The sequence below is a fragment of the Lepidochelys kempii genome, chromosome 4 (assembly GCF_965140285.1).
Source record: "Lepidochelys kempii isolate rLepKem1 chromosome 4, rLepKem1.hap1, whole genome shotgun sequence".
Taxonomy (NCBI): domain Eukaryota; kingdom Metazoa; phylum Chordata; order Testudines; family Cheloniidae; genus Lepidochelys; species Lepidochelys kempii.
Genome location: NC_136383.1, coordinates 97,055,233 through 97,078,421, shown reverse-complemented (window position 1 = coordinate 97,078,421; position 23,189 = coordinate 97,055,233). Strand labels below are relative to the sequence as shown.

The window sequence follows — 23,189 nt, the reverse complement described above, 5'->3', positions numbered from 1 at the left end:
GTCCAATGTGGCGATCGAGGACTGGCGGGATGGGGCAACAGCATGACAGGCACGCCCCAGGCACTCCAATAGGGCCATCGTGTCGGCCACTGGCCCTGCTGCCAAGTTGGCATCACCACAGCTAATGTACCTTCCGGAGCCCAGTCATGCTGCTGCCTAGGCGCGCGGGGGAGGGGGGGGGAGGGGCGCATGCTAAACTCCCTCTCTGTGCTGGAGAAGTCCTCCTCCTCTGATGACCAGGGTGGGGTCATCGAGAGCTGGATCTGGCGGCTAACTGTTGCGGCAGGTGACTCGTGCTGGGAAAGGTCCGACCAGTTCCAGGAGCAGGGAGAGTGACGCTGAGCTGGGGAGCATCCCTGAGGTCCTGGTGACCCGTAAAGGCGAACTGGTGACCTGGGCTGATGCGGAAACCAAGGGCATGGCAACACAGGGATCTGCTTTGATTCCGGAGACCAATGGCGCTCACTTGTCTTGTGCAAGACCCTCATGGTGGGCTTGCCCTCATGGGGAGCCTTAGCAGGTCCATCACTGCACGCAGTACCAGTTGCGGCGGGAGCGCTTCCTGCTCTCCGGGCGCCGGGAGTTGAGAGAACGTCACCCGTGCCATCATCCTGGGTCTCCTACCACTCCCCACAATTGGTGGCGTGTCCCTCGGGGGGGTGGTACTCCCTGGGGCAGATCCCCCTTGCAGCTCTGGTGTGGGCAGGCAGCCCGAGCAGGGTGCTTTCCCCAACGCTCCTTGATCTGGCTTGCTCGGCGTCGCGTCCCTCTTCTTAGCCTTCTTCTTAGGTACCAGCAAAGGGAACCAGTGGTGGGACAAGCCCAGTGCCAGGGGTGCACTGCACACCGAGGCTGAAGTATTGGGCATTGTATCTGGCTGGGCCGGCTCCGAGGCCGGACATAGAGCAGTCTCCATGAGGAGGGCCATCAAGTGAGTTTTGCGTTCTTTCTGTGTCCTGGGACGAAAGTTCTTACAGATGCAACACTTCTCTTTTATGTCAGATTTTCCCAGGCTCTTCAAACAGCGAAGGTCTCCGACAACTGTGCACCTGGGTGCGCACACACCTAGAAGGAATCGACATGAGCAAGCACTCAAAGAACAACAGATGTTTTCAGAGAACTATCCACAATACCACTCAAGAAAGAGACCTTGGAGTTAACAGCTAATTTAGACCCCATCATTTTGTACATATAGTTGGGATTATGTTTTCCAATATGCATTACTTTGCATTGATCAACACTGAATTTCATCTGCCATTTTGTTATCCAGTCACCCAGTTTTGTGAAATCCCTTTGTACCTTTTCACAGTCTGCTTTGGACTTAACGATCTTAAGTCATTTTGTAATGTCTGCAAAATTTGCCACATCACTATTTACCCCTCTTTCCAGATCATCTATGACTATATGTTGAACAGCACTGGTCCCAGTACTGCTCCCTGGAGGACAAGGCTATTTACTTCTCTCCATTCTGAAAACTGACCATTTATTCCTATCCTTCGTTTCCTGTCTTTTAACCAAAAAAGAAAAGGAGTACTTGTGGCACCTTAGAGACTAACCAATTTATTTGAGCATGAGCTTTCGTGAGCTACGGCTCACTTCATCAGATGCATAAAGTGGAAAATACAGTGAGGAGATTCATATACACACAGACCATGCAAAAATGGATGTTTACCATACACATTGCAAGGAGAGCGACCACTTAAGATGAGCCACCACCAGCAGGAGAGTGGGGTGGGGGGGAGAGAAAACCTTTTGAAGTGATAATCAAGGTGGGCCATTTCCAGCACATTTCCAGGAGTTAACAAGAACATCTGATTTCAGAGTAACAGCCGTGTTAGTCTGTATTCGCAAAAAGAAAAGGAGTACTTGTGGCACCTGAGAGACTAACCAATTTATTTGAGCATAAGATTTCGTGAGCTACAGCTCACTTCATCGGATGCATACTGTGGAAAGTGTAGAAGATCTTTTTATACACACAAAGCACGAAAAAATACCTCCTCCCACCCCACTCTCCTGCTGGCAATAGCCCATCCAAAGTGACCACTCTCCTTACAATGTGTATGATAATCAAGGTGGGCCATTTCCAGCACAAATCTAGGGTTTAACAAGAACGTCGGGGGGGGTGGGGGTGGGGGGAAACAAGGGGAAATAGGTTACCTTGCATAATGACTTAGCCACTCCCAGTCTCTATTCAAGCCTAAGTTAATTGTATCCAATTTGCAAATGAATTCCAATTCAACAGTTTCTCGCTGGAGTCTGGATTTGAAGTTTTTTTATTGTAATATAGCAACTTTCATGTCTGTAATCGCGTGACCAGAGAGATTGAAGTGTTCTCCGACTGGTTTATGAATGTTATAATTCTTGACATCTGATTTGTGTCCATTTATTCTTTTACGCAGAGACTGTCCAGTTTGACCAATGTACATGGCAGAGGGGCATTGCTGGCACATGATGGCATATATCACATTGGTGGATGCGCAGGTGAACGAGCCTCTGATAGTGTGGCTGATGTTATTAGGCCCTGTGATGGTGTCCCCTGAATAGATATGTGGGCACAGTTGGCAACAGGCTTTGTTGCAAGGATAGGTTCCTGGGTTAGTAGTTCCGTTATGTGGTATGTGGTTGCTGGTGAGTATTTGCTTCAGGTTGGGGGGCTGTCTGTAGGCAATGACTGACCTGTCTCCCAAGATTTGTGAGAGTGTTCAGGATAGGTTGTAGATCCTTAATAATACATTGGAGGGGTTTTAGTTGGGGGCTGAAGGTGACAGCTAGTGGCGTTCTGTTATTTTCTTTGTTAGGCCTGTCCTGTAGTAGGTGACTTCTGGGAACTCTTCTGGCTCTATCAATCTGTTTCTTCACTTCCGCAGGTGGGTATTGTAGTTGTAAGAATGCTTGATAGAGATTTTGTAGGTGTTTGTCTCTGTCTGAGGGGTTGGAGCAAATGCGGTTGTATCGCAGAGCTTGGCTGTAGACAATGGATCGTGTGGTGTGGTCAGGGTGAAAACTGGAGGCATGTAGGTAGGAATAGCGGTCAGTAGGTTTCTGGTATAGGGTGGTGTTTATGTGACCATCGTTTATTAGCACTGTAGTGTCCAGGAAGTGGATCTTTTGTGTGGACTGGACCAGGCTGAGGTTGATGGTGGGATGGAAATTGTTGAAATCATGGTGGAATTCCTCAAGGGCTTCTTTTCCATGGGTCCAGATGATGAAGATATCATCAATATAGCGCAAGTAGAGTAGGAGCGTTAGGGGACGAGAGCTGAGGAAGCATTGTTCTAAGTCAGCCATAAAAATGTTGGCATACTGTGGGGCCATGCGGGTACCCATAGCAGTGCCGCTGATCTGAAGGTATACATTGTCCCCAAATGTAAAATAGTTATGGGTAAGGACAAAGTCACAAAGTTCAGCCATCAGGTTAGCCGTGACATTATCGGTGATAGTGTTCTTGACGGCTTGTAGTCCATCTTTGTGTGGAATGTTGGTGTAGAGGGCTTCTACATCCATAGTGGCCAGGATGGTTTTATCAGGAAGATCACCGATGGATTGTAGTTTCCTCAGGAAGTCAGTGGTGTCTTGAAGGTAGCTGGGAGTGCTGGTAGCGTAGGGCCTGAGGAGGGAGTCTACATAGCCAGACAATCCTGCTGTCAGGGTGCCAATGCCTGAGATGATGGGGCACCCAGGATTTCCAGGTTTATGGATCTTGGGTAGTAGATAGAATATCCCAGGTCAGGGTTCCAGGGGTGTGTCTGTGCGGATTTGATCTTGTGCTTTTTCAGGGAGTTTCTTGAGCAAATGCTGTAGTTTCTTTTGGTAACTCTCAGTGGGATCAGAGGGTAGTGGCTTGTAGAAAGTAGTGTTGGAGAGCTGCCGAGCAGCCTGTTGTTCATATTCCGACGTATTCATGATGACAACAGCACCTCCTTTGTCAGCCTTTTTGATTATGATGTCAGAGTTGTTTCTGAGGCTGTGGATGGCATGCTCCAAATAAATTGGTTAGTCTCTAAGGTGCCATAAGTACTCTTTTCTTTTTGCGAATACAGACTAACACAGCTGTTACTCTGAAATCAGACGTTCTTGTTAACTCCTGGAAATATGCTGGAAATGGCCTACCTTGATTATCACTTCAAAAGGTTTTCTCTCCCCCCACCCCACTCTCCTGCTGGTGGTGGCTCATCTTAAGTGGTCGCTCTCCTTGCAATGTGTATGGTAAACATCCATTTTTGCATGGCCTGTGTGTATATAAATCTCCTCACTGTATTTTCCACTTTATGCATCCGATGAAGTGAGCTGTAGCTCACGAAAGCTCATGCTCAAATAAACTGGTTAGTCTCTAAGGTGCCACAAGTACTCCTTTTCTTTTTGCTAATACAAACTAACACAGCTGTTACTCTGAAATCTGTCTTTTAACCAGTTACTGATCCAAGAGACAACCTTCCCTGTTATCCCATGACAGCTTGGTATGCTTAAGAGCTTTTAGTTAGGTACTTTGTCAAAGGCTTTCTGAAAGTTCAAATACAATGCTTAACAAATCTTCCTGCCCAAATAAAAAACAAATTAACTATAGCTTTTGAAAACAGAGAAATGCTGGAAAAAAGTGTTTCTTAATAACAGCACTATTAGGAATACTTAGCAATTGTAAAAAATAAAAATTCTGAAGTTGGTCTGTATGTTTTCTCACCGTCCAAGAAAGCATTGCCAAAGAGGACGATTTTGTGTTGCCAGATCAGAATCTTTAGAGCCAAATAGTTTAGCTAGAAGTCGAACAACAGCCAAACGCTCTTCTCCATCATTACTCTAAAACCAAAAAGAAATAGATAAACCGTTAAATCATTTACTGTCCAAATGCAGCTATAAAGGAAATTATGACTTCTCATATTTGTACTGGTTACAATACAGAATTCCTCTCTACTCCCTCACCCCTCCATCCCCCAACAATGAGTTCCCATGTTAAAATATTTATTTTAATTTAATTAAATAAAATTTCTGATAACCTCCAACTCTTTAAATTTCATTTAACACAGTTAAAATTGGACACTAATCTGTTTTTCATTGTTAATATAACTTGGTTATTTTGTACTTTATGAAGATTTTAACAATATAGATTATAGTAATGAATTACTGGTATAGGTTTATCATATAGCGGAATCTAGACATCTCTGAATATGTCCTACCAATGACTATTTATATAAGTATATAATATACTCAGAAAGATCACACTTCTATAAGGTACTTCAGCATATGCCTAACTTTAAGAATGAGTAGTCCTAATTACTTCAAATGGACTGCCTTACATGGATAACATTAGGTATGTGCTTAAGTACCTTCCTGAATCAGGGACAAAAAAACGGTAAACAGACTAACTGATAGAGAACATTAAAAAAAATTCAACAAATCTGTAATTTTTTTCTAACAGTAGTATATTACTTTTTTCAGCAATTTTTTTTAAAACTGCACTTTTAGACCTCTATTGCTCAATCGCAAAATTTAACAGATTACACAGCTCCACGAACACTCTGGAGAGTCTCATCCAGTCAGCTTCAGCCATACAGATGGTAGCCATAAAGCAAGAAAGGTGGTTTTCAATTATATGAAATTGAAATTTGTTTTTCAAGCAAAAAATAAGATTGTATCTTTGTTCCATAATGATACTCAGATTTTCTTTAACTCTAGTCACATAACATTTGGACCATCAGACAAAAATGACAGCAAACATATTGTTACCTACTAAACCAACATACAAAAGTCACTGGATAGATAGCTGTCCACTTCCAAACAAGTAATCTTTCATTTAGAAAGAAAAATACATATGCAGTAGTTTATATACTACATAACTCCAGTAATTTTAAACGTCCTTTTTATAGTCAATGATGTAGTTTATTTTTATTTTAAAATGTATTTTAACAAATATAGTGTGGAAAAGTTTGAGACATTTATTAAAGTAAATGTTGACGTGAAACAGATGTTTATTATCAAAGCAGGAGATATTTAGGCTGCAATTTTCAAAGGGAAGTTAGGTACCAAAATCCTATTGAAAATCATTAGCAGCTCGGTGCTTATTCTCTGACAATCACAATTTAACATTTATTTCCAGTTGTATCCACAATGGGGTAGGTGCTTTCCAAACACATAAAAGAAGGCACACCACCGGCCCTAAGGTGCTCACAATTTCAACACACACAGATTTTATGTTAACAATTAAAAAAATAGGATGAATAAACTATTCCCCAGCTGCTACTCAGGATTTTCATGATAAGTCAAGTAACTTTCTAACTGGTTATAAGACTGATAAATAACTTAGAAATACTTATAGTGCTACAAAAATTTTGTTAACACACCATTGACTTTGTATCAGTTTTCCCTACCCTTTGTCTACTTATCAGCCCACTTTCTCCACACTCTTTTCCTCCACATAGTAAAGTTAAATTGCAATCTCTTACTGACTACACTAAATGAAAAGTCCTTGCTCACAAAGAGCGAATTCTCTACCTATCCTGTTCCACGGAAAATTTTGCATACTGTTCTTGAAAAAGTCATCTTATGCTCAGTTAGATAAAACAAAAAAAAAAATTAGTATTAACTAGCTAGACTATTACAGTTGAAAAGCAAGGTTACTTACCTTACAGTAATGAGCTGTTTAAGATGTGCGGTCACTATCTGTATTCCACTCTGGGTACATATGCGTTCTATGCCCCTAAGGCAGGAAGATTCTTACTAGCAGTATCCTTTGGTCTGCACCCGTGCTCTTCCTCTCCTCGTGCTCCGATCCAAAGGCAGAAGGGGTGATGTGGACCAACCACCTCTCCAGTTCCTTCTGTACTGCGAATCAAGTCTATGATCCGAAGCAGAGGGGAAGAAGAGCAGGTAGTGGAATACAGATAGGAAACAAGCCTCTCTAACAACTCCAGTTACTACAAGGTAAGTAACTTTTCTTTCTTCTTCTAGTACTGGTCCCTATGTGTATTCCACTCGGTGATTGACAAGCAATACTCAAGATGGAGGATGGATGACTGCAGGACCCAAAGGATGCGTCAACTGAGGAGTCTTGCACCAGGGCACTGTCTCGTGAAAGTCTGACTAGAACTCCGCATGGCTGCTTTACATATGTCAAGGAGAGGCACCTCCTGAAGCAAAGCTACCAAAGTGGCTTTTGCTCTGGCAGAGTGACTTGCTCCTCCACTGTACAGTGTATCAAATAACTGGTAACAGAGCAAGATGCAGTCCAAAATCCACTCGGATACCTCTTATCCTTTCATACATTCTGCCAGAACCACAAATAGCCTAGGTGATCTCCTAAAGGGTTTTGTTCTCTGAAGACAGAAAGCCAAAGCCCGACGCATGTCCAGGGAATGGAATATCTGCTTCTCATTGGTGGTCTGCAGCTCAAGAAAAAACACAAGTAAGCATACAGTCTGATTCATATAGAAGTCCAAGATAACACTGGTGATGAACTTAAGGTGCAGTCTCCATGAAACGTTATCCATATGGAAAATGGTACTTAGTGCATAGGCCACAAGGGCCACAGGTTCACCTAGCCTTCTAGCCGAAGTGATGGCCATCAAGAAGATAAATGAGAAAGTAAACATGTTGCTAATGCTTCAAATGGTAGCTTAGCTAGAGCTGAAAGAAACAAGTTGAAATCCCATGTCAGAGCAGGTCTAGTTACTGGAGGGAAGGTTCTGAGCAAGTCTTTCAGGGAGCTAAGGGAAAAAACAGAGGTTTTCCAGGTGAATGGTCAGTCTAAAATAGTGGGAATGTCCATCTCCTCTGAAGATATTTGGTGAGACTAAGCCCAAATAGAGAATCTTTACCACTCAGCTAAGTAATGCCTTCTGGTGGATTCCTTTCTGCGGTTGTTAAGCATGACTTTAACAGCTATTGGATATTTCTGTTCTAAGTTTGACATCCATCAACTAAGCCATGAGGTGAGTAGCTTCAGATTTGGCTGCCTGATCTTGCCCTTGTCCTGTGTGAGGTGGTCTGAGAAAGAGTGGTGGACAGGATGAAAGACAGAGGAGGAGGGGGAACCAGAATGGTCTTGGGCACCCTTGGAGTTCTGATTGTGTGCTCCCCTGGAGCAGTACCTTGTGCATTTCTTGTTCTGTAATGCAAGCAGATTCAAAGACGGAGATATCCCCATTGCAGGAATATGTCTTTCACTACTGAGTTGTAGATCTCCTGTTCATGTTCCTTTGAGAATTATCCGTTGAGACGGTCCGCTAGGGTATTCTGTATTCCCAGAAGATGAACTGCTAATAAGGTAATCTGATGACAAACACACCAGTTCCACAGGTCACTATGCCAAGGGGCATAGATCTTGCTCCCCCTTGCTTGTTTACATAAAACACATTTGTCATATTGTCTGACAGCACCTGAATATGTGGGCATGAATGAATAATATTGCATTGCTTGCAGGCCTTTCAGACTGCTCTCAGTTCCAGAAGATTTATGCATCCTGGACTTGCATGTTCCCTGAGCTGTGTGTTCATCCAGATGAGCACCCTAGCCTACAAAGGAAATATCCATAATTCACGTCTTCTCAGGAGGTGGTGGAGCAAAAGGAACTACACATACCTGTTCCCTGTCCTGCCACTAAGCTAGACAGTCTCATACTCTGGGAGGAAGCATAGATAATTTGTCCATACTGTGCCTGCTTGGCACATATAACATTTTCTTGTGGACCGTGAAGTCAGAGCCTCCTCAATGGTGTCGTATAGATGCAAGAAGTTATGCGACCTGGAGGACAAGGCATGACCGAACCCTTGTTTGGGGGCTCTTTCTGAACCAGTTGATCAGAGTGTTCACAGATTGAAACCTGTCCACGGGGAGGTAAGTTTTGCCCATGATCACATCTACAGTATCTTTAATGAAGTCTAACAGTCTGTACTGGAGCTAAAATGGACTTCTCTACATTCACGCAGATTCATAATGATGTTCAAAGATTGATCAGAGACGAGGTTCATGCACCTCCCAATGAGACTTTCCTATCCGAAGTCAACAATCTAGGTATGGACAGACAATAGAACTGTCACACCAGAAGTGTGCTGCCGTTACTGAAAGCACTTTTGTAAACATTCTAGGTGCTGCTGCCAGATCAAAGGGAAGCACTTTGTACGGATAGTGGTTTGCACCTATCATGGTGTAGGATCATACGAAGAGTTAAATTAGTCTGGCTAAAGAAAATATATGCTTTGCAGTTTGTGTAAAATGTGTTTAGCAGTCATTGAAAGGCCTTGAAATATGGCACGCTAAACTGAAAACACTGGATTTGGAATGTGGCTTAACTGAAAAACTGGACCTGCAAGGTAATTGATGAGATAGGAGAAAAATCTTTGGGAAGAGGCCCCAATTTTATGGGTGGTTATAAATGGTTTTAGCAAAGAAAGGAATTCACAAAGCAGTGACTATAGCCATGTAGGGTTCAAAAGATAAGATATAAGAGAGCAAGTTCTTAGATGGTTCACTGCTAGTGTCTGCTTATCCAAGCTGGAGCCAGCCAACGTGGATTTGAGCTCATAGGTCTAGTCCTGTTGTAAGTGTCTGATACTACTTATGATTGCTTAGGCATTTAAGGCAAGTTTGGAGCATCTGTATAAATACCATTCAGCCTTTGAATATAATAGAGGAATTTATGGTTAAATTGATGTTGTGGTGATACCCTGTACTACTAATAATAAATAATGAAGAAGACGACGAAGTCCAACGTATGAACCTCCAGTGGGAGAAGGTAATGACAGTCCTCCTTTCATATCAGAATTGCCCGATGAACAAAATGTGGGCTCCATCTCCAAAGGTGGTTCCATTGGAATCATCAATGAGGAAATACCTAGACTGGTAGAGGGAGTAGGAGACTGGCTTCTTTCATAACCTTTGTGGACTGACAGTGTCTGGATTTCCCCTGTAAAGACTGGTTCTGATAAGATGGGAGTTTCCAGATCTGGCAGGATGGTGATGTCCTCCACAGTGGTACCATGTGGAGCCCTTTCTCTCGTCGATGCTGATGGTGTATGGGACCGTCATCCATCCTTTGCCAGTAAGGGAGGTCGTATTGGTCTAGGCTCATGCCTCTCGTTACCAATGGGCCTGCTTCTGCCAAATGTGCTGAAGTGGAAATGATCTCAGTCTTTGAAGCCTGTGGGTTGGTACCATGACCTCAATGGGCTTTCAAGCTTCCCAGCATTGGGTGCTCAGAGTCATCTGATCTCAAGGGTGGAGGGCAGTGGTTTTCAACTGGGGGGGTCCACCAACCCCAGGGGATCTGCAGACTACATCTAAAGGGTCTGCATGCTCCAGGTGGTGTTTCCTAACTCTAAACTCCCATGCTTGATAGGTTCAGGGCAGGAAGGAGCAACAGATACTGTATTTAGAGGACATACGAGCTATTTCAAGGCACTAGAGGCACCTTTGGTGGACATCACTAACCGGGGGCAAGACACAATTCTAGAAGCCCATAATCCCGGGCATAACTGGAGTCTCATACTGGGAAGGGAGGGATCCCTCAAGGTGGGGAAGAGGGCTGCCCAAAATCTAACTCAGTGGTTCCCAAACTTTTTCATGCCATAATCCCCTTTGGGCTCACCTCTGTTAATGGGACCACCCAGGCTCTGAGAGGTGGCAGATTTGAAAATCAACAACACAAATAACCATTTTTAGATCATCCCACTACTCCACACAAGACAATAACATGATCCTCAATTTATATTAAAAGTTATAAATAGGGTTGCCACCTCCGAGGCACAGAAAAACTGGCCACTGGTCATGCCCTGCTACCCCCACCAGACCCTCCTCTTCCCTTCTCAGGAGCCTCCCACCCACCAACTGCATGCCCCCCAACCCATGAGCCCCTACACCCACTTCCTCCCAGGGGCCTTCTTGAGGGAGAGATAGCCCCCTTGAAGTCACCTAGACACAGGAGTGCCTGTCTTCTGCCTGCCCCCTCCCCACCATGAGCCTCTATATCCATGACTTTCGAACTCCCAGGAGCCTCAGAACTGGAGGAAGTTTCCTCAAGGTCTGCCCCACCCCTTATACTCTCTAATCAGAGCATGAGGAGAGCAAGAGCACAGGTGTGGACCAACAGACACCATTAGCAAGAATATTCTGGTCTGAGGTGCAATGAGCATATGCATATCACAGTGAAAGACACATAGGACCAACACTTAAAAAAGAATCCCAAACACAAGTACTTATAACATTCACATCAATACCAAGTGAGTTCATCATTATTGTTATTACAGAAGAAAATAATGTGTGGGGTTTTTTTGGGGGGGAGGGGGAGGTGTTTAAGACAGACATTCAGGTTTTCCATTTTAACCAGTCTGTTCATAATTCTATCTATCCCCTCTATTTGATCAAATTAAAATAACAGCAATATAACGCAAAGTGTAAAAGTGCTGGTGTTCAAGTTATCAACTGAAATAATGAAACAGTTCTTCGAGTTTGTGGCTCCCAACTTCATACTCCTCATTTACTTGTATTAAATTCAAGAACTTCACTGTATCCTACCTTCAGTTTGAACTCAAGCTGTGGCATGACGGACAGCAATAAGTGAGGATCTATGGCAAAAAGCTCTTGTATCAGATCAAACACGTGTTCTGACAAGTCACTTACTGAAGACTTTCCAAGTACCAGAACCTGGTTAAAAAACTAAAACACACACAAACACAAAACAAACAAACAAAAATTCTGTTATTCTTTGCAGACTTTTCTTGTTCATGCAAGTATTGAAGTTTCATGGTTTTTAAAAGTATTCTACCGATCATGTACTACACACACTAATTCTAACACAATGGGACCAAAAATACACCCATTATTAAATCAATAGGAGTTTGCCTGCAGTGGTATGGTTTTGGGCCCAGAAAGTCTGAAAATCAGTATTTTTATTATAATTCAATTTATCTGACTTTCATAATTAATTCATTCATGAGAATCTGGTACATTAAAAAGCAAATACCTATGATAAAACAAGCATAACATTCCATAACCTAATAAAACTAAAAATCAATATGCAGCAAAATAATTGTTAACTTAAAATTCATGATCATCCATCAAAATTTCATTTAAAAAGGTTAAGGAAACCTGGTGTAGTCAATTTTTTTTCTTCCTAATTTTCATTGCCAAGCATGCAAAAGTACTCTAACGTACTGAAACAAGCCAAAGGACTTTATCAACCTCTACTCATTCTTAAAGAATTGCATGGTGTTATAGTGTTGTCAACACTCATGATTTTATCATGGGTCTTGTGATATTTGGTGTTTTTCTTAAACCCCATCTCCTGGAGTCAGGTTATATAAGAATTTTGTTTTTAAATTTCCAGCCCTCATGATTGCTTGGGGAGGGGAAGGAAACTTGAACCTTAAGTGCTCAAAAACCGAGAGGCAAATAAAAAGAACCCACATTTTTTTATTTTTTAAAAATATATATTTAAAATATTTGGGGTTGGCAATACTGATTACATAACCTTATGATATACATATTAAATAGAATTAACTATTTTAGATTAAACCATAACTAACCAGAAAAAAAATAGATCTAAATCATTTCATTTCTCTGCCATGGGTTTTACTGTTCATCTGTAAAATGGGGCTAATAAGTACATACCTCACAGTGCTGCTACAGGATTAGTCAATATTTGTAAAACACCCAGAAGGGGGAAAATTAGGGTTGCCAGGCATCTGGTTTTCGACCAGAATGCCCAGTCGAAAAGGGATTCTGGCAGTCCAGTCAGCACTGTTGACCGGGCAGTTAAAAGTCCAGTCAGTGGTGCAGCGGGGCTAAGGCAGGCTCCCCTGCCTGCCCTGGTTCCACGCGGTTCCTGGAAGCAGCCGGCACTTCCCTGGAGCCCCTAGGTACAGGGCGCCCAGAGAGGCTCTACATGCTGTCTCCGTCCCGGGCACCAACTCCGCAATTCCTGGCCAGTGGGAGCTGCAGAGCCAGTGCTCGGGGCAGGGGCAGTATGCGGAGCCTCCCTGGCTGCCCCCGCACTGAGGGATCACAGGGACATGCCGGCCGCTTCAGGAGCTGCCTGAGGTAAACACTGCCCGGAGCCCATGCCCCAACCATCTGCCCCAGCCCTGAGCCCCCTCCTGCACCCCAACCCCATGCCCCAGCCCTGAGCCCCCTCCTGTACCCAAACTCCCTCCCAGAGCCTGTATCCCACACCCCATCCTGCACTCTGAACCCCTTGGCCCCAGCCTGGAGCCCCCTCCGGCACCCTAAGCCCCTCAGCCCCACCCCAGAGCCTGCAGCCCCAGCCGGAGCCCTCACCCTCACCCCCCAGCCCTGAGCCCTTACCATCCCCAAACCCCTCATCCCCAGCCCCACCCCAGAGCCCACACCCCCAGCTATAGCCCTCACCTCCTCCTGCCCCCAACCCCTTATCCCAGCCCAGTGAAAATGAGCGAGTGAGCCAAGGTGGGGGAGAGCGAGTGACAGAGGGAGGGGGGGGAATGGCGGGAGCAAGGAAAGGGCCTTGGGGAAGGGGCAGGGCAAGGGTGTTCAGTTTTCTGCAAATCAGAAAGTCAGCAACCCTAGGGAAAATGCTGCAAGTGCTAATAGAGTACAACTACTAAGAATAAAAAAAGACTGCCTAAACTGTGTTACATTTTTCCCAGACTTTCTTGAAGCATCAGTATCTTAACCATGTACAGCATATTAAAATAAGTAAAGAAGTCGCATAGTTTTATACATTTAAGCCTAAAACTAGGCAATAAATAAAAAAAAATTCAGATTTTCAAAAGGTATGGAGCATTCACAACTCCCTTGATTTAAACAGAAGTCTTGGGTGCTTGGTACATTTGAAAGTCAGGCCACATATTTTTTACAAAGTGGAGTTAGATGCTTAACTTTAGACCTACCTGGATACAGTTAAGTGATTTTTTCACTTATTAGGCCTCTAAAAGCTTCAAACTCCTGACCTATTTCTTTAACATGGAAATTAATAGATACCAATTTTTTTTATTTTTTTTTTAACATTTACCTTAATTTGAAAATAAGGATAATACTTTGTGATTGTGTTACAAAATGTACTTATTATAGTATTGACTACTTCAAACAAACAATTAGTAGGTAACTGGAGTTATACAGAGAGTATATTAATGCATATTAATGTTACATACATTGGCGATACATGGTTCAATAGTCTGGACAGTCCTTTTCAACAACACTTTTGCAAGATCAAATGCTTGTTTATTAAGGTTCTGGAATAAAGAAAGGAGAAAAATCAAATTTAAAAGGGAAACAGTTTACTTTAAAAGGCATCTTTTAATTTTTTTTTTCTTTTTCTTTTCTTTTTCTTCAAACAAAACCATGAACTAAAATGTTTTTAGAAAGGGATCTTATAAAACCAGTCTACTTATTCTCAAAACTACCAAAGCTCCATAACGTTAATTTAATTACACAGCTCCAGATTTAGAATATGCTAAAAACATTTCAAAGACACTTCAAAATAGAACTTAACCAGAAGCTAAACACCCCTCATTCTTCTACTAAGAACTCAACATACTTGTAATTGAGTGTAGTTGCCATGCTTAATATTGAATTAACTTTTTTTTCCATTTCATGTTCTTCCCACTTTGGAAACTAACAAACACCAAATTAGCCATATGGTGGAAAACTGTTCTAGCATAAAGTCTTAAGGCTGTGTTTTGAGCACTTAATTTTCAAGTGCACACTTGTGGTAAAATTCACCCTTGTGAAGAGGATCAGCCTTGTGCAAGTCTTCCACAGAGGGATAATTTTCAACCTTGTAAACCTGAAAGGATTTTTCTATGGGGCATTTTCCAAATTATTATAATTCTATACTCAAAATATTTTCAAACCTAGCAAAGGCACTATAACCCTCATTTTCCATGATAAGCTGGAATTTTCGAAGTTCACCTTTGAGCTGAGTTTAGGCATGAAAAATTTCAGGCCCAATTTTTACCTTGCAAAATTTTTAAAAGTGAGTAAAAGCTTTTAACCCACCTAGACCCCATACAAAAAGTTTTGTTAACTTAGATGTTAAAGGGATACTGTCTCTATGAAAATCATTAGTCTGAAAATTGTGACCTGTTACAAAAAACACGTGTAACTGAAAGACTTAGCAAAACACTCTATTTTACCCCTATTCTTTTACATTTGTTTACTGAACATTTGACAGCACTTGTGTCTATTCAGTTTTACTGTTCCCCAATGAAGTCAGTCCCTCCCTAACTCAAGAAACCCTATAAAATCAACAGGAGAGATGAAACAACCTGTAAAATCTATTCTTTACAGTGCTCCTTTACACCTCATGACTGCATAAGTGGCTACCATGTGGGCATCCCTTCAACTCTAAGAACTGGGGGGGTGGGGGAGGGAGGGAGGAGAGAAGGGGGGAGGAGACACACTCCAATGCAAACCTTGCAATGTCTCATTATTTCATAGTTTAGGGGGGAGGAGACACACTCCAATGCAAACCTTGCAATGTCTCATTATTTCATAGTTTAGTGACAATCTTAGCATCCCTAGAGATTATACACTGGAGAGAGGAAAAGCAATATAAAATTTATTACTCAAAAAATCTTACTTTATCAAAAAACAAATTTCTACTATATTGTTACATTACAAACTTAAAAATATATTGATCTGCTACACATTATACAGTTAAAACCATAGTGTGCTTTCTCCTATTTTCAGAGCGACTGAATGTATGTGGGCCTGGCGTACACCACCTTGATAGTTAGTGAATCACCATTAATGAGCAGCTGATATAAGAGCTCAATAAAAAAAAAAAGATTAACTACTTAGCACTCTTGAAATGATTTATCACATTTATATTTATTAAGCCTACTTTACAGATTAAGGAAGAATAAATCTGGAAGCAATGTAGGAATAACACTATACTTCATGCTCAGGTATAAATAAATATATTTTATCCCAATTTTCCTGCAGTGCTGTCCTATTTAAGTTATTTGCTTTGTAAGTATGTGAATACTAAAGTTTTGAAACAAAGAACTGATCTGCAAGTAGAATCTTATACCATGTGAACGAACCTGTAACATATACCACAATGGGACATAACACAAAGAAATACAAAATTTCTGCTCTCCTCACATGAGCAGAACTTCCATTAAAATAATAAGACGACGACCCTATTCAGTACCCTTACTCTGCAGAAACAGAATTATTATTGTTCAATTGCTTTGCATATATTTTGAAGTATTATAAAATGTTCTGTGCAAGAGAATAAACTACACTTTTTGTGCTAGTTTGCCTCTAATTTACATACCTATGGTCAGACAATTAATATAATCATGCATAGAATTAGGGAATTCTCTGAAGGCAGAACATAATTATTTCAGTGAAGATCTAGATCAGAGAAGAATTTTGCAGTATATTTTTAAACTACTGGATAAGCATCCAGTATCTTCATAAGGCCTTTGATGATGTTTCCTGTGAGGAAAGTTGCACTACTGCCTAAAATATGCAAACTTTCAGACACACAGAATGTATCTTGTAGCAACATTTATACAAGGTTTGGAAAAGCTGCCATGTGACTCAGGAGTATCAAAAGCTAAAAGTATTGTAGAATTTTTTTTCACAGAATAAATCATGGACAAAAATAAAGCTGGTTTCCTTGCATTGCTCAATAGGTAGATCTATTGCTCATAGACAATTTTATAAATAAAAAGAAAACATTCAAATATCTTCTACAGAATATTAATGTGTGGCATTGATCCCAATTCTATTTTCCAATTTGTCTTAATGCCTTGAAGTTCCATTTCTTTTGACAACATGCAATAAGCATGCAGTTATGATCAATGCATAACCTTGTTTGTAGTCCCAGATTAGATTGAAATTACTTTTAAAATCATTATGGGGAGAAAAATAAAAGAAATCTGATGTCACTACAGGACAGAGTTATAGTTGTTTAGGTGCCCTAACTGTACATTTCTATGTCTAAACATATTTTAATTTAAATTTTAAAATTAATTCTAAGTTTCCTGGATTTGTAATGCTTAATTTGGGAATAATTAAAACATTCCAGTAATTATTTTTATCCTACATTACTCACACTACTCTTAGCTTTAACTCCATACTAATGTAACTTTTACCTGGGAATTTCCTGGCTTTCTAAAAATCAATAATTTCATACATGAACAGTAAACAAGAAACCCAATGAGACTGCTATCATGTATTACTACTAATGATCTGAAGGTATATATTATCAACTTGAAATAAAATATTTTATCTTTTAGGATCAGATTCACCAGTATACTCTGTCTACATTACACAACTCTGCACGAGCATTCCAACCATACTAGCCTCTCAAGTAAGGTTTTGTACTGCTCTCTTGATGCAAACCAGCAGTGATCAGGCAAAGTGTACACCCCAATTTCCCCCTACCTCCTGCTTGCCACATCCCCTTGCACCTCTCTCCCAGCTCTCCCTCATGAGTCAATCTGGCACAAGATGGTTTTTAAAGTTATATATTTAGGATTGCCATTTTTGCTGTTATTTTTCATAACTGAAAGTTAATCTGTCAAGAGAGGATGGAAAACAAAGTCTTCAGACAAACTTATAAAAGCATGCCCACTTTCAAAATGGCTAACTCTTATTGTTCTGAATAAGACTGAGGCCACAGGCCATCATCTCATCATTCTCCACAAGGATGAGCCCACATGATGAGCACTTCTCATTATGCCCACAGGAGTGAAGCCAAACTGCCCTCACAGAACATGGTAGCCCCTTGTGCAGTCATGAGGTGTAAAGGAGCACTGTGAAGAACAGATGAATTGTAGTGGCCATCTTTGGTAAATTTACTTTAGAGCCACAGTCCCATTGAGAACAACAGATGGCAGCCATTTTAGAATAAGGTAATTTTTTCTGGATTTCTTTGAAGAGAATTTTTCTTCAATTTGTTGCTGAAGAACACACAGGCAATTATGAAGAACAGCAGCAAAAACTTACCAATCTTAAAAAAGCCTTATCTAAGACACCTGTAGGAAAGTAGGCTAAGAGGGGAAGAACCCTCAGCCGGGAAGGGCTTATATAAAAGATTCTGAAGCATCAGAGGGAGGGCTACATGGACATTGAAGGACTGAAAGAATACTGAGCCTAGAGCAGGCTGGAAAGAACTACTGAACCCATGGAAGAAGGTTGGAAGTCCTGCTGTAAGTTAAATGTTCTGTTAATAATCCAATCTCCAGAAGGGAAGAGTTAATGGAAAATCATCCGCTGAGGAGAGTTTGACTGACAGTGTAAACTAGGGCAAACAGCAGGTCCTGATGCCTAATAAGGTAAGCCCTGCTACCATCATTCACTTGCATAACAATCAAAATATGTCACATCTTTTAAATAAAAAATAAAATATTAAAATGTAAGTTTTAAAATGATAGTTCAGCAGTGTACTAAACTAGCCTGCAAGAGACTTGTCTTAGTTTTGCTCTTCCAGTGAGCAACTCTTGGGGTAGCATGTAGACTAAGCCCTGGTCTACACTGGGGTGGGTGGGGGGGAAATCGATCTAAGTTATGCAACTTCAGCTATGTGAATAATGTAGCTGACATCGACGTCCTTAGATCGACTTACTGTGGTGTCTTCACCGCGGTGAGTCGACTGGTGCCACTTCCCTGTCGACTTCGCCTCTCGTGGCGCTGGAGTACAGGAGTCGATGGGAGAGCGCTCAGGGGTTGACTTATCATGTCTAGACTAGATGCGATAAATTGACCCCCGCTGGATTGATCGCTGCCCACCGATCCGGTGGGTAGTGAAGACATACCCTAAGTCAGTCAGTGGTGAAAACTTTACATATAGTTTAGGAATGACATTAATGGGTTCCCAAAAGGGAGTTTTCAATCCATTGCTGCAAGGCTGGAAAAATGATGGCTGTGATGGATGGTACAGAATATCCAAAGACAGGGAAATGTAACATGACAAAGGAAACAAAACAAATACCATGGTTGTGCTGAAACACATTTTTATATATTGTCATTGTATTTTACTTTGCAGACCTTATGTGCAGGAATGAGGTTAATGAGAATGGAGTCCAGAAGCTCTTGAGTTACTCCATCACCCTCCATGATGATAGAACTCATCAAATCCAGCATGTGCATTTGTACCTTCTGGTTGTGGCTATTGCTAAAAAGATAAAAAAGGTGATTAAAATTAAACTTCCAGACACCCAAGTGGCCACGAAAATTCACATCCTAGCAGTATTTTAAAGAATAAATGGATGAACAAGTAAGATGTTCACCTTTCACTGACCCATATTTTCCACATTTATGACCTCTGAATATATTACTTCAATTGGTCTGCCTCAGTTATATAAATCTCAGGACACATACAAAATAAAAATAATCTGAATCTGAGCAGGATATTATTATTTCTAGTGTCACCAAGCAATTTTTAGACAGAGCACAGGTATAATGAAATATTATAGATACTGTTTTGCTATTTGCTGTCCACAAAATGTCCTTTTGAAAACTAGTTCTATTATAATCTATGAGTTTTTGCATACTGAATGAAGAACTCAGTCTACACAGACAAAGGTTCAAAGACAAAGGATATTTTGATAATATATATTAAAATAATTCAACTTACTTGATGACTGAAAAGAGAGTCCTAAAAAGCTGAATAAAAATTTCATTGCAATCTTCCAACTCAAAGCAGATGTTGTAAGATTTAACCCATGCTAAATTCTATAAAAACAAACAAAATAATAAAACACTCACAATAACAGAATTACAACCTTTAACTAAGTCACATAAGTCTAAATTTTGCTAGCTAAAATATAAAAGAAAAGTCACACTATACACTAACTTAGACTGCAAGCTCTTTGGGACAGGGACTATCTCTATGTTTGTATTAGTGCCTAGCACAATGGGACCCTATAATACAAATAAAAATAACAAATCATGATGAAAACTAATTAAGGGACTCACCCGATTTCATATATGCAAAAGCAGATTGATACAACTTGTAAATTCAGCTAGTATAGCCATGCTTGTAGGCTATCCATCTATACTATCTTCTCTCTCATGGTATGAAGCAATTTTTAATTTAAACTTTACAAGATGGTTTCTACACAGAGTCATGGCCTGACGGTATGTACAAGGCATTACCATTTTAAAGTCATTTTTGTCTTGCAAATAGATTTTTAAATCAGCTTAGCCAAAATTTATATTCATTTCCCAATGACCAGCACAATCATATTTGCAGTTCAACCTGTGTTTGAAAAAATTTCCTAACATGGGAAAAACTGTAGTACGAATGAAACCTCGCAAATGCCACACCTGAAAGAATGAGACCCTTGGTAATTTTTTATATAAAATCCTACGGACATGGCTAATCATGACTAGAAGTAAAAATTTTAAACAAATTAATATTATCCCGTTCCTCAAACTATGGGCAACTCTGTGCTCAGCACATAGTTAATAAGTCAAACTGACATCATAACATAAGAGAAGCAATAATCAAACTTTTACCTGATTCATGATATCATAATTTCTACAGCATGTCAAAGAATTCCCAAACAGGCTGTCACATACAGGGAAAGTCTGATTACACTTCATAGGATTATGGGGAAGATATGGTCTATTAAAAGTTCCAATAATTATATTACCTCTAATAAGTAAAAGTATCGGTTAAATTGTGGGCTCTTAGTGTCCTCCAAGCCTTTTAACTGTCTTGTAATAAACAAGAATATGTCCTGTAAAACAAAAAGGGTAGAATAAAATGCAAAAACTTACATAATAAATCTCTGACATTGCTATTATGAGTTCATTCAAATTAATTTCATTGTATGTACTTAATTAATGTCTCTTTAATAAACCTAAATGTCAGTATATTCAAAAACTTGATAATATAATAAAGTGTGTGTTGGATCCTTTGATTGTATGTTCAACTGCAAGAGAATTAGATGGAGAAAGCTTCTTTTAAAAGGATATTTTACCTTAAGTTTATCATGGGATGTATATGGCGCTTCTGGAGCATAGATTCGGAATATATCAGCCAAGCAACATGCTACAAGGAGACGCACATCTTTGTTGGGATTCCTGAGGAAGAATTCAGATGCAAGATGCAAGGCTAAAGGGAGATACTGCTGTTTCTCATCTTCTGAGTCCTGGTCCATGTCCATGAAGGTTTTTACTACCATCTAAGAATTAAAGAAAAGGAAAAAAAAACTTAATCCTTTTTCTACTTTCATTCATAATTACTAAATAATGCTTTTTAAAAGGATGCAACACCATCCACAGTTATTTCACTGCCTAATTATTAGCATTAACATAACTTCCTGGTTAGGACATGCTGCAGAATAGACGTATGACTTTTAAAGGTATGGTGAACTTGATACTGTTAAGTCAACTCTTAAATTAAAAGTCCTCACAAATATGGGCAAAAGCACAGAATAAACCTTAGGCTCAGCAAAAAATGTGTGGCCTAGGCAGAGGAGAGGCGTGGCAACAGTAGCTCTAAGCCACTTTTTCACTCTCCCAATCCTGCTCTAGTGTAATTTAGGCAGCACTATTTTAAGTCATGCCAGTTGCCTGGGGTTGCCCTATAGGTTGAAGTGCTGTGGCTCCACCTCTGCATCACCCCCTATGCAAGGGTTAATAAAGAAGGCCCAAGAGGGCAACCTTATGTTTGACTTCTGCAACACCCATAGCAGAATCCTTCCCCAGCCAGATACAAGGCTTTTAGGGTTCCTTTATGAAAAGAAAAGGAGTACTTGTGGCACCTTAGAGACTAACCAATTTATTTGAGCATAAGCTTTCGTGAGCTACAGCTCACTTCATCGGATGCATAGCTTATGCTCAAATAAATTGGTTAGTCTCTAAGGTGCCACAAGTACTCCTTTTCTTTTTGCGAATACAGACTAACAAGGCTGTTACTCTGAAACCTGTCAGGGTTCCTTTATGCCACTCTGGTCTTTTTACTTAGTGTAAATGGGCCAGAGAGGGGGTGAGGGTCTCAGCCTTGTATCCAAGACTACTTACTCAACAGATCTGTAACTAGTGTGTATTCAGACTCATATCTGTTTACATAAGTGACAAATGTGCATTGCTTTTTATTCCTTTTAGCACAACGAGCAGAAACTGAGCTAGACACCATTCACTCTTGTGCATTGTCAAGAAAATTGTTTACTAAATTCCAATTAATTATGCCTGTGCAATCCTACTGAATGCATCTGGGTTGTTAAATAAAGGCACAGTTTGGAGACAAAGATGTTGCAAAAGGCATAACCTTTGAGGAAGGATGATCCAGTGGCTATGACGTTAGTCTAAGACACGGATTCATTGCCACTCTGCCACAGATGTCCAGTGTGACCATGGGCAAGTTACAGTTACTCTGTGCCTTAATTCACAATCTGTAAAATGGGGATAACAGTTTTTCCCCACTTCACAGTGGTATTGTGGGGATAAGTATATTAGAGTATGAAGCACTCAGATACCCTGGTAATAAAGGGCATATAAATATAACAGAGAAATAAAGATAGAAAGACAGAACCATAGATCCTGAGGATCTAATTTAGACTACAGGAACTTTATTACTAGTAATGCACAAGAAGGAAAGAACCCCACTTGACTTTCAAAGCCCAGACTGAGTTTACAGAGCTGACAATTAGAAATACATTTTTGTATTTAACTATACATCATTCTTTTGCGACTATGCCATTTTGAATGATAATGAAGTGGCTCCTCAGTTATTAAATGTGCCATTGCTTAAAAAGGTGATATGAAAATATTACTGTTTCTTTTTCTTGGAATTGTGGAACCCAACTTTAAGTATAGCAGATAAAACAAATTAAAAAAAAAAATCAGTTTGGCTACCAAACCTCCTGGTATTATAATGATTAAGCCTCCTCTAATCTTCACTACCAGCTAACTACCAGCTAACTTCCCCAACATCCAGCCCACTACTGGAGGGCCTTTTGCAAGTTATCAAATCTAAAAGGGAACTTAAAATTAGTCAAAAAGAGCTTTATGGTTGACCTCCATGAGAGCCCAAATTCTATTAATCACCTCCAGTTGATGAAAGTTTACGTCTCTTTGCCTGTTGCCACAAATATACTCCGTAACTACCTTCAGAACCATCATTGAGAAGACAAGCAAAACACCCAACAAAAAAGCACTCCTCACGTCCTATACTGACAGTATTTCCGATATTTATGAATATGTTGAATAGGACTGGTCCCAGTACAGACCCCAGAGGGACACCACTATTTACCTCT

At 40.6% G+C, this 23,189-nt stretch overlaps 1 protein-coding gene across 6 annotated transcripts in view; it reads right to left on the bottom strand.

The window, feature by feature from the left end:
• Nucleotides 1-23,189, bottom strand: part of PDS5A (PDS5 cohesin associated factor A) — a 164,954-nt gene that overhangs the window by 75,189 nt on the left and 66,576 nt on the right. For all 6 annotated transcript variants that reach the window (XM_073342246.2, XM_073342241.2, XM_073342245.2 and 3 more), the window contains exons 3-9: nucleotides 20,910-21,113; nucleotides 20,580-20,666; nucleotides 19,559-19,656; nucleotides 18,970-19,096; nucleotides 14,115-14,195; nucleotides 11,503-11,643; nucleotides 4,679-4,794 (exon numbers count right to left, since the gene is read on the bottom strand). In XM_073342246.2, the coding sequence (XP_073198347.1) occupies nucleotides 4,679-4,794; nucleotides 11,503-11,643; nucleotides 14,115-14,195; nucleotides 18,970-19,096; nucleotides 19,559-19,656; nucleotides 20,580-20,666; nucleotides 20,910-21,113 (854 nt within the window). The remainder of the gene's footprint in view (nucleotides 1-4,678; nucleotides 4,795-11,502; nucleotides 11,644-14,114; nucleotides 14,196-18,969; nucleotides 19,097-19,558; nucleotides 19,657-20,579; nucleotides 20,667-20,909; nucleotides 21,114-23,189) is intronic.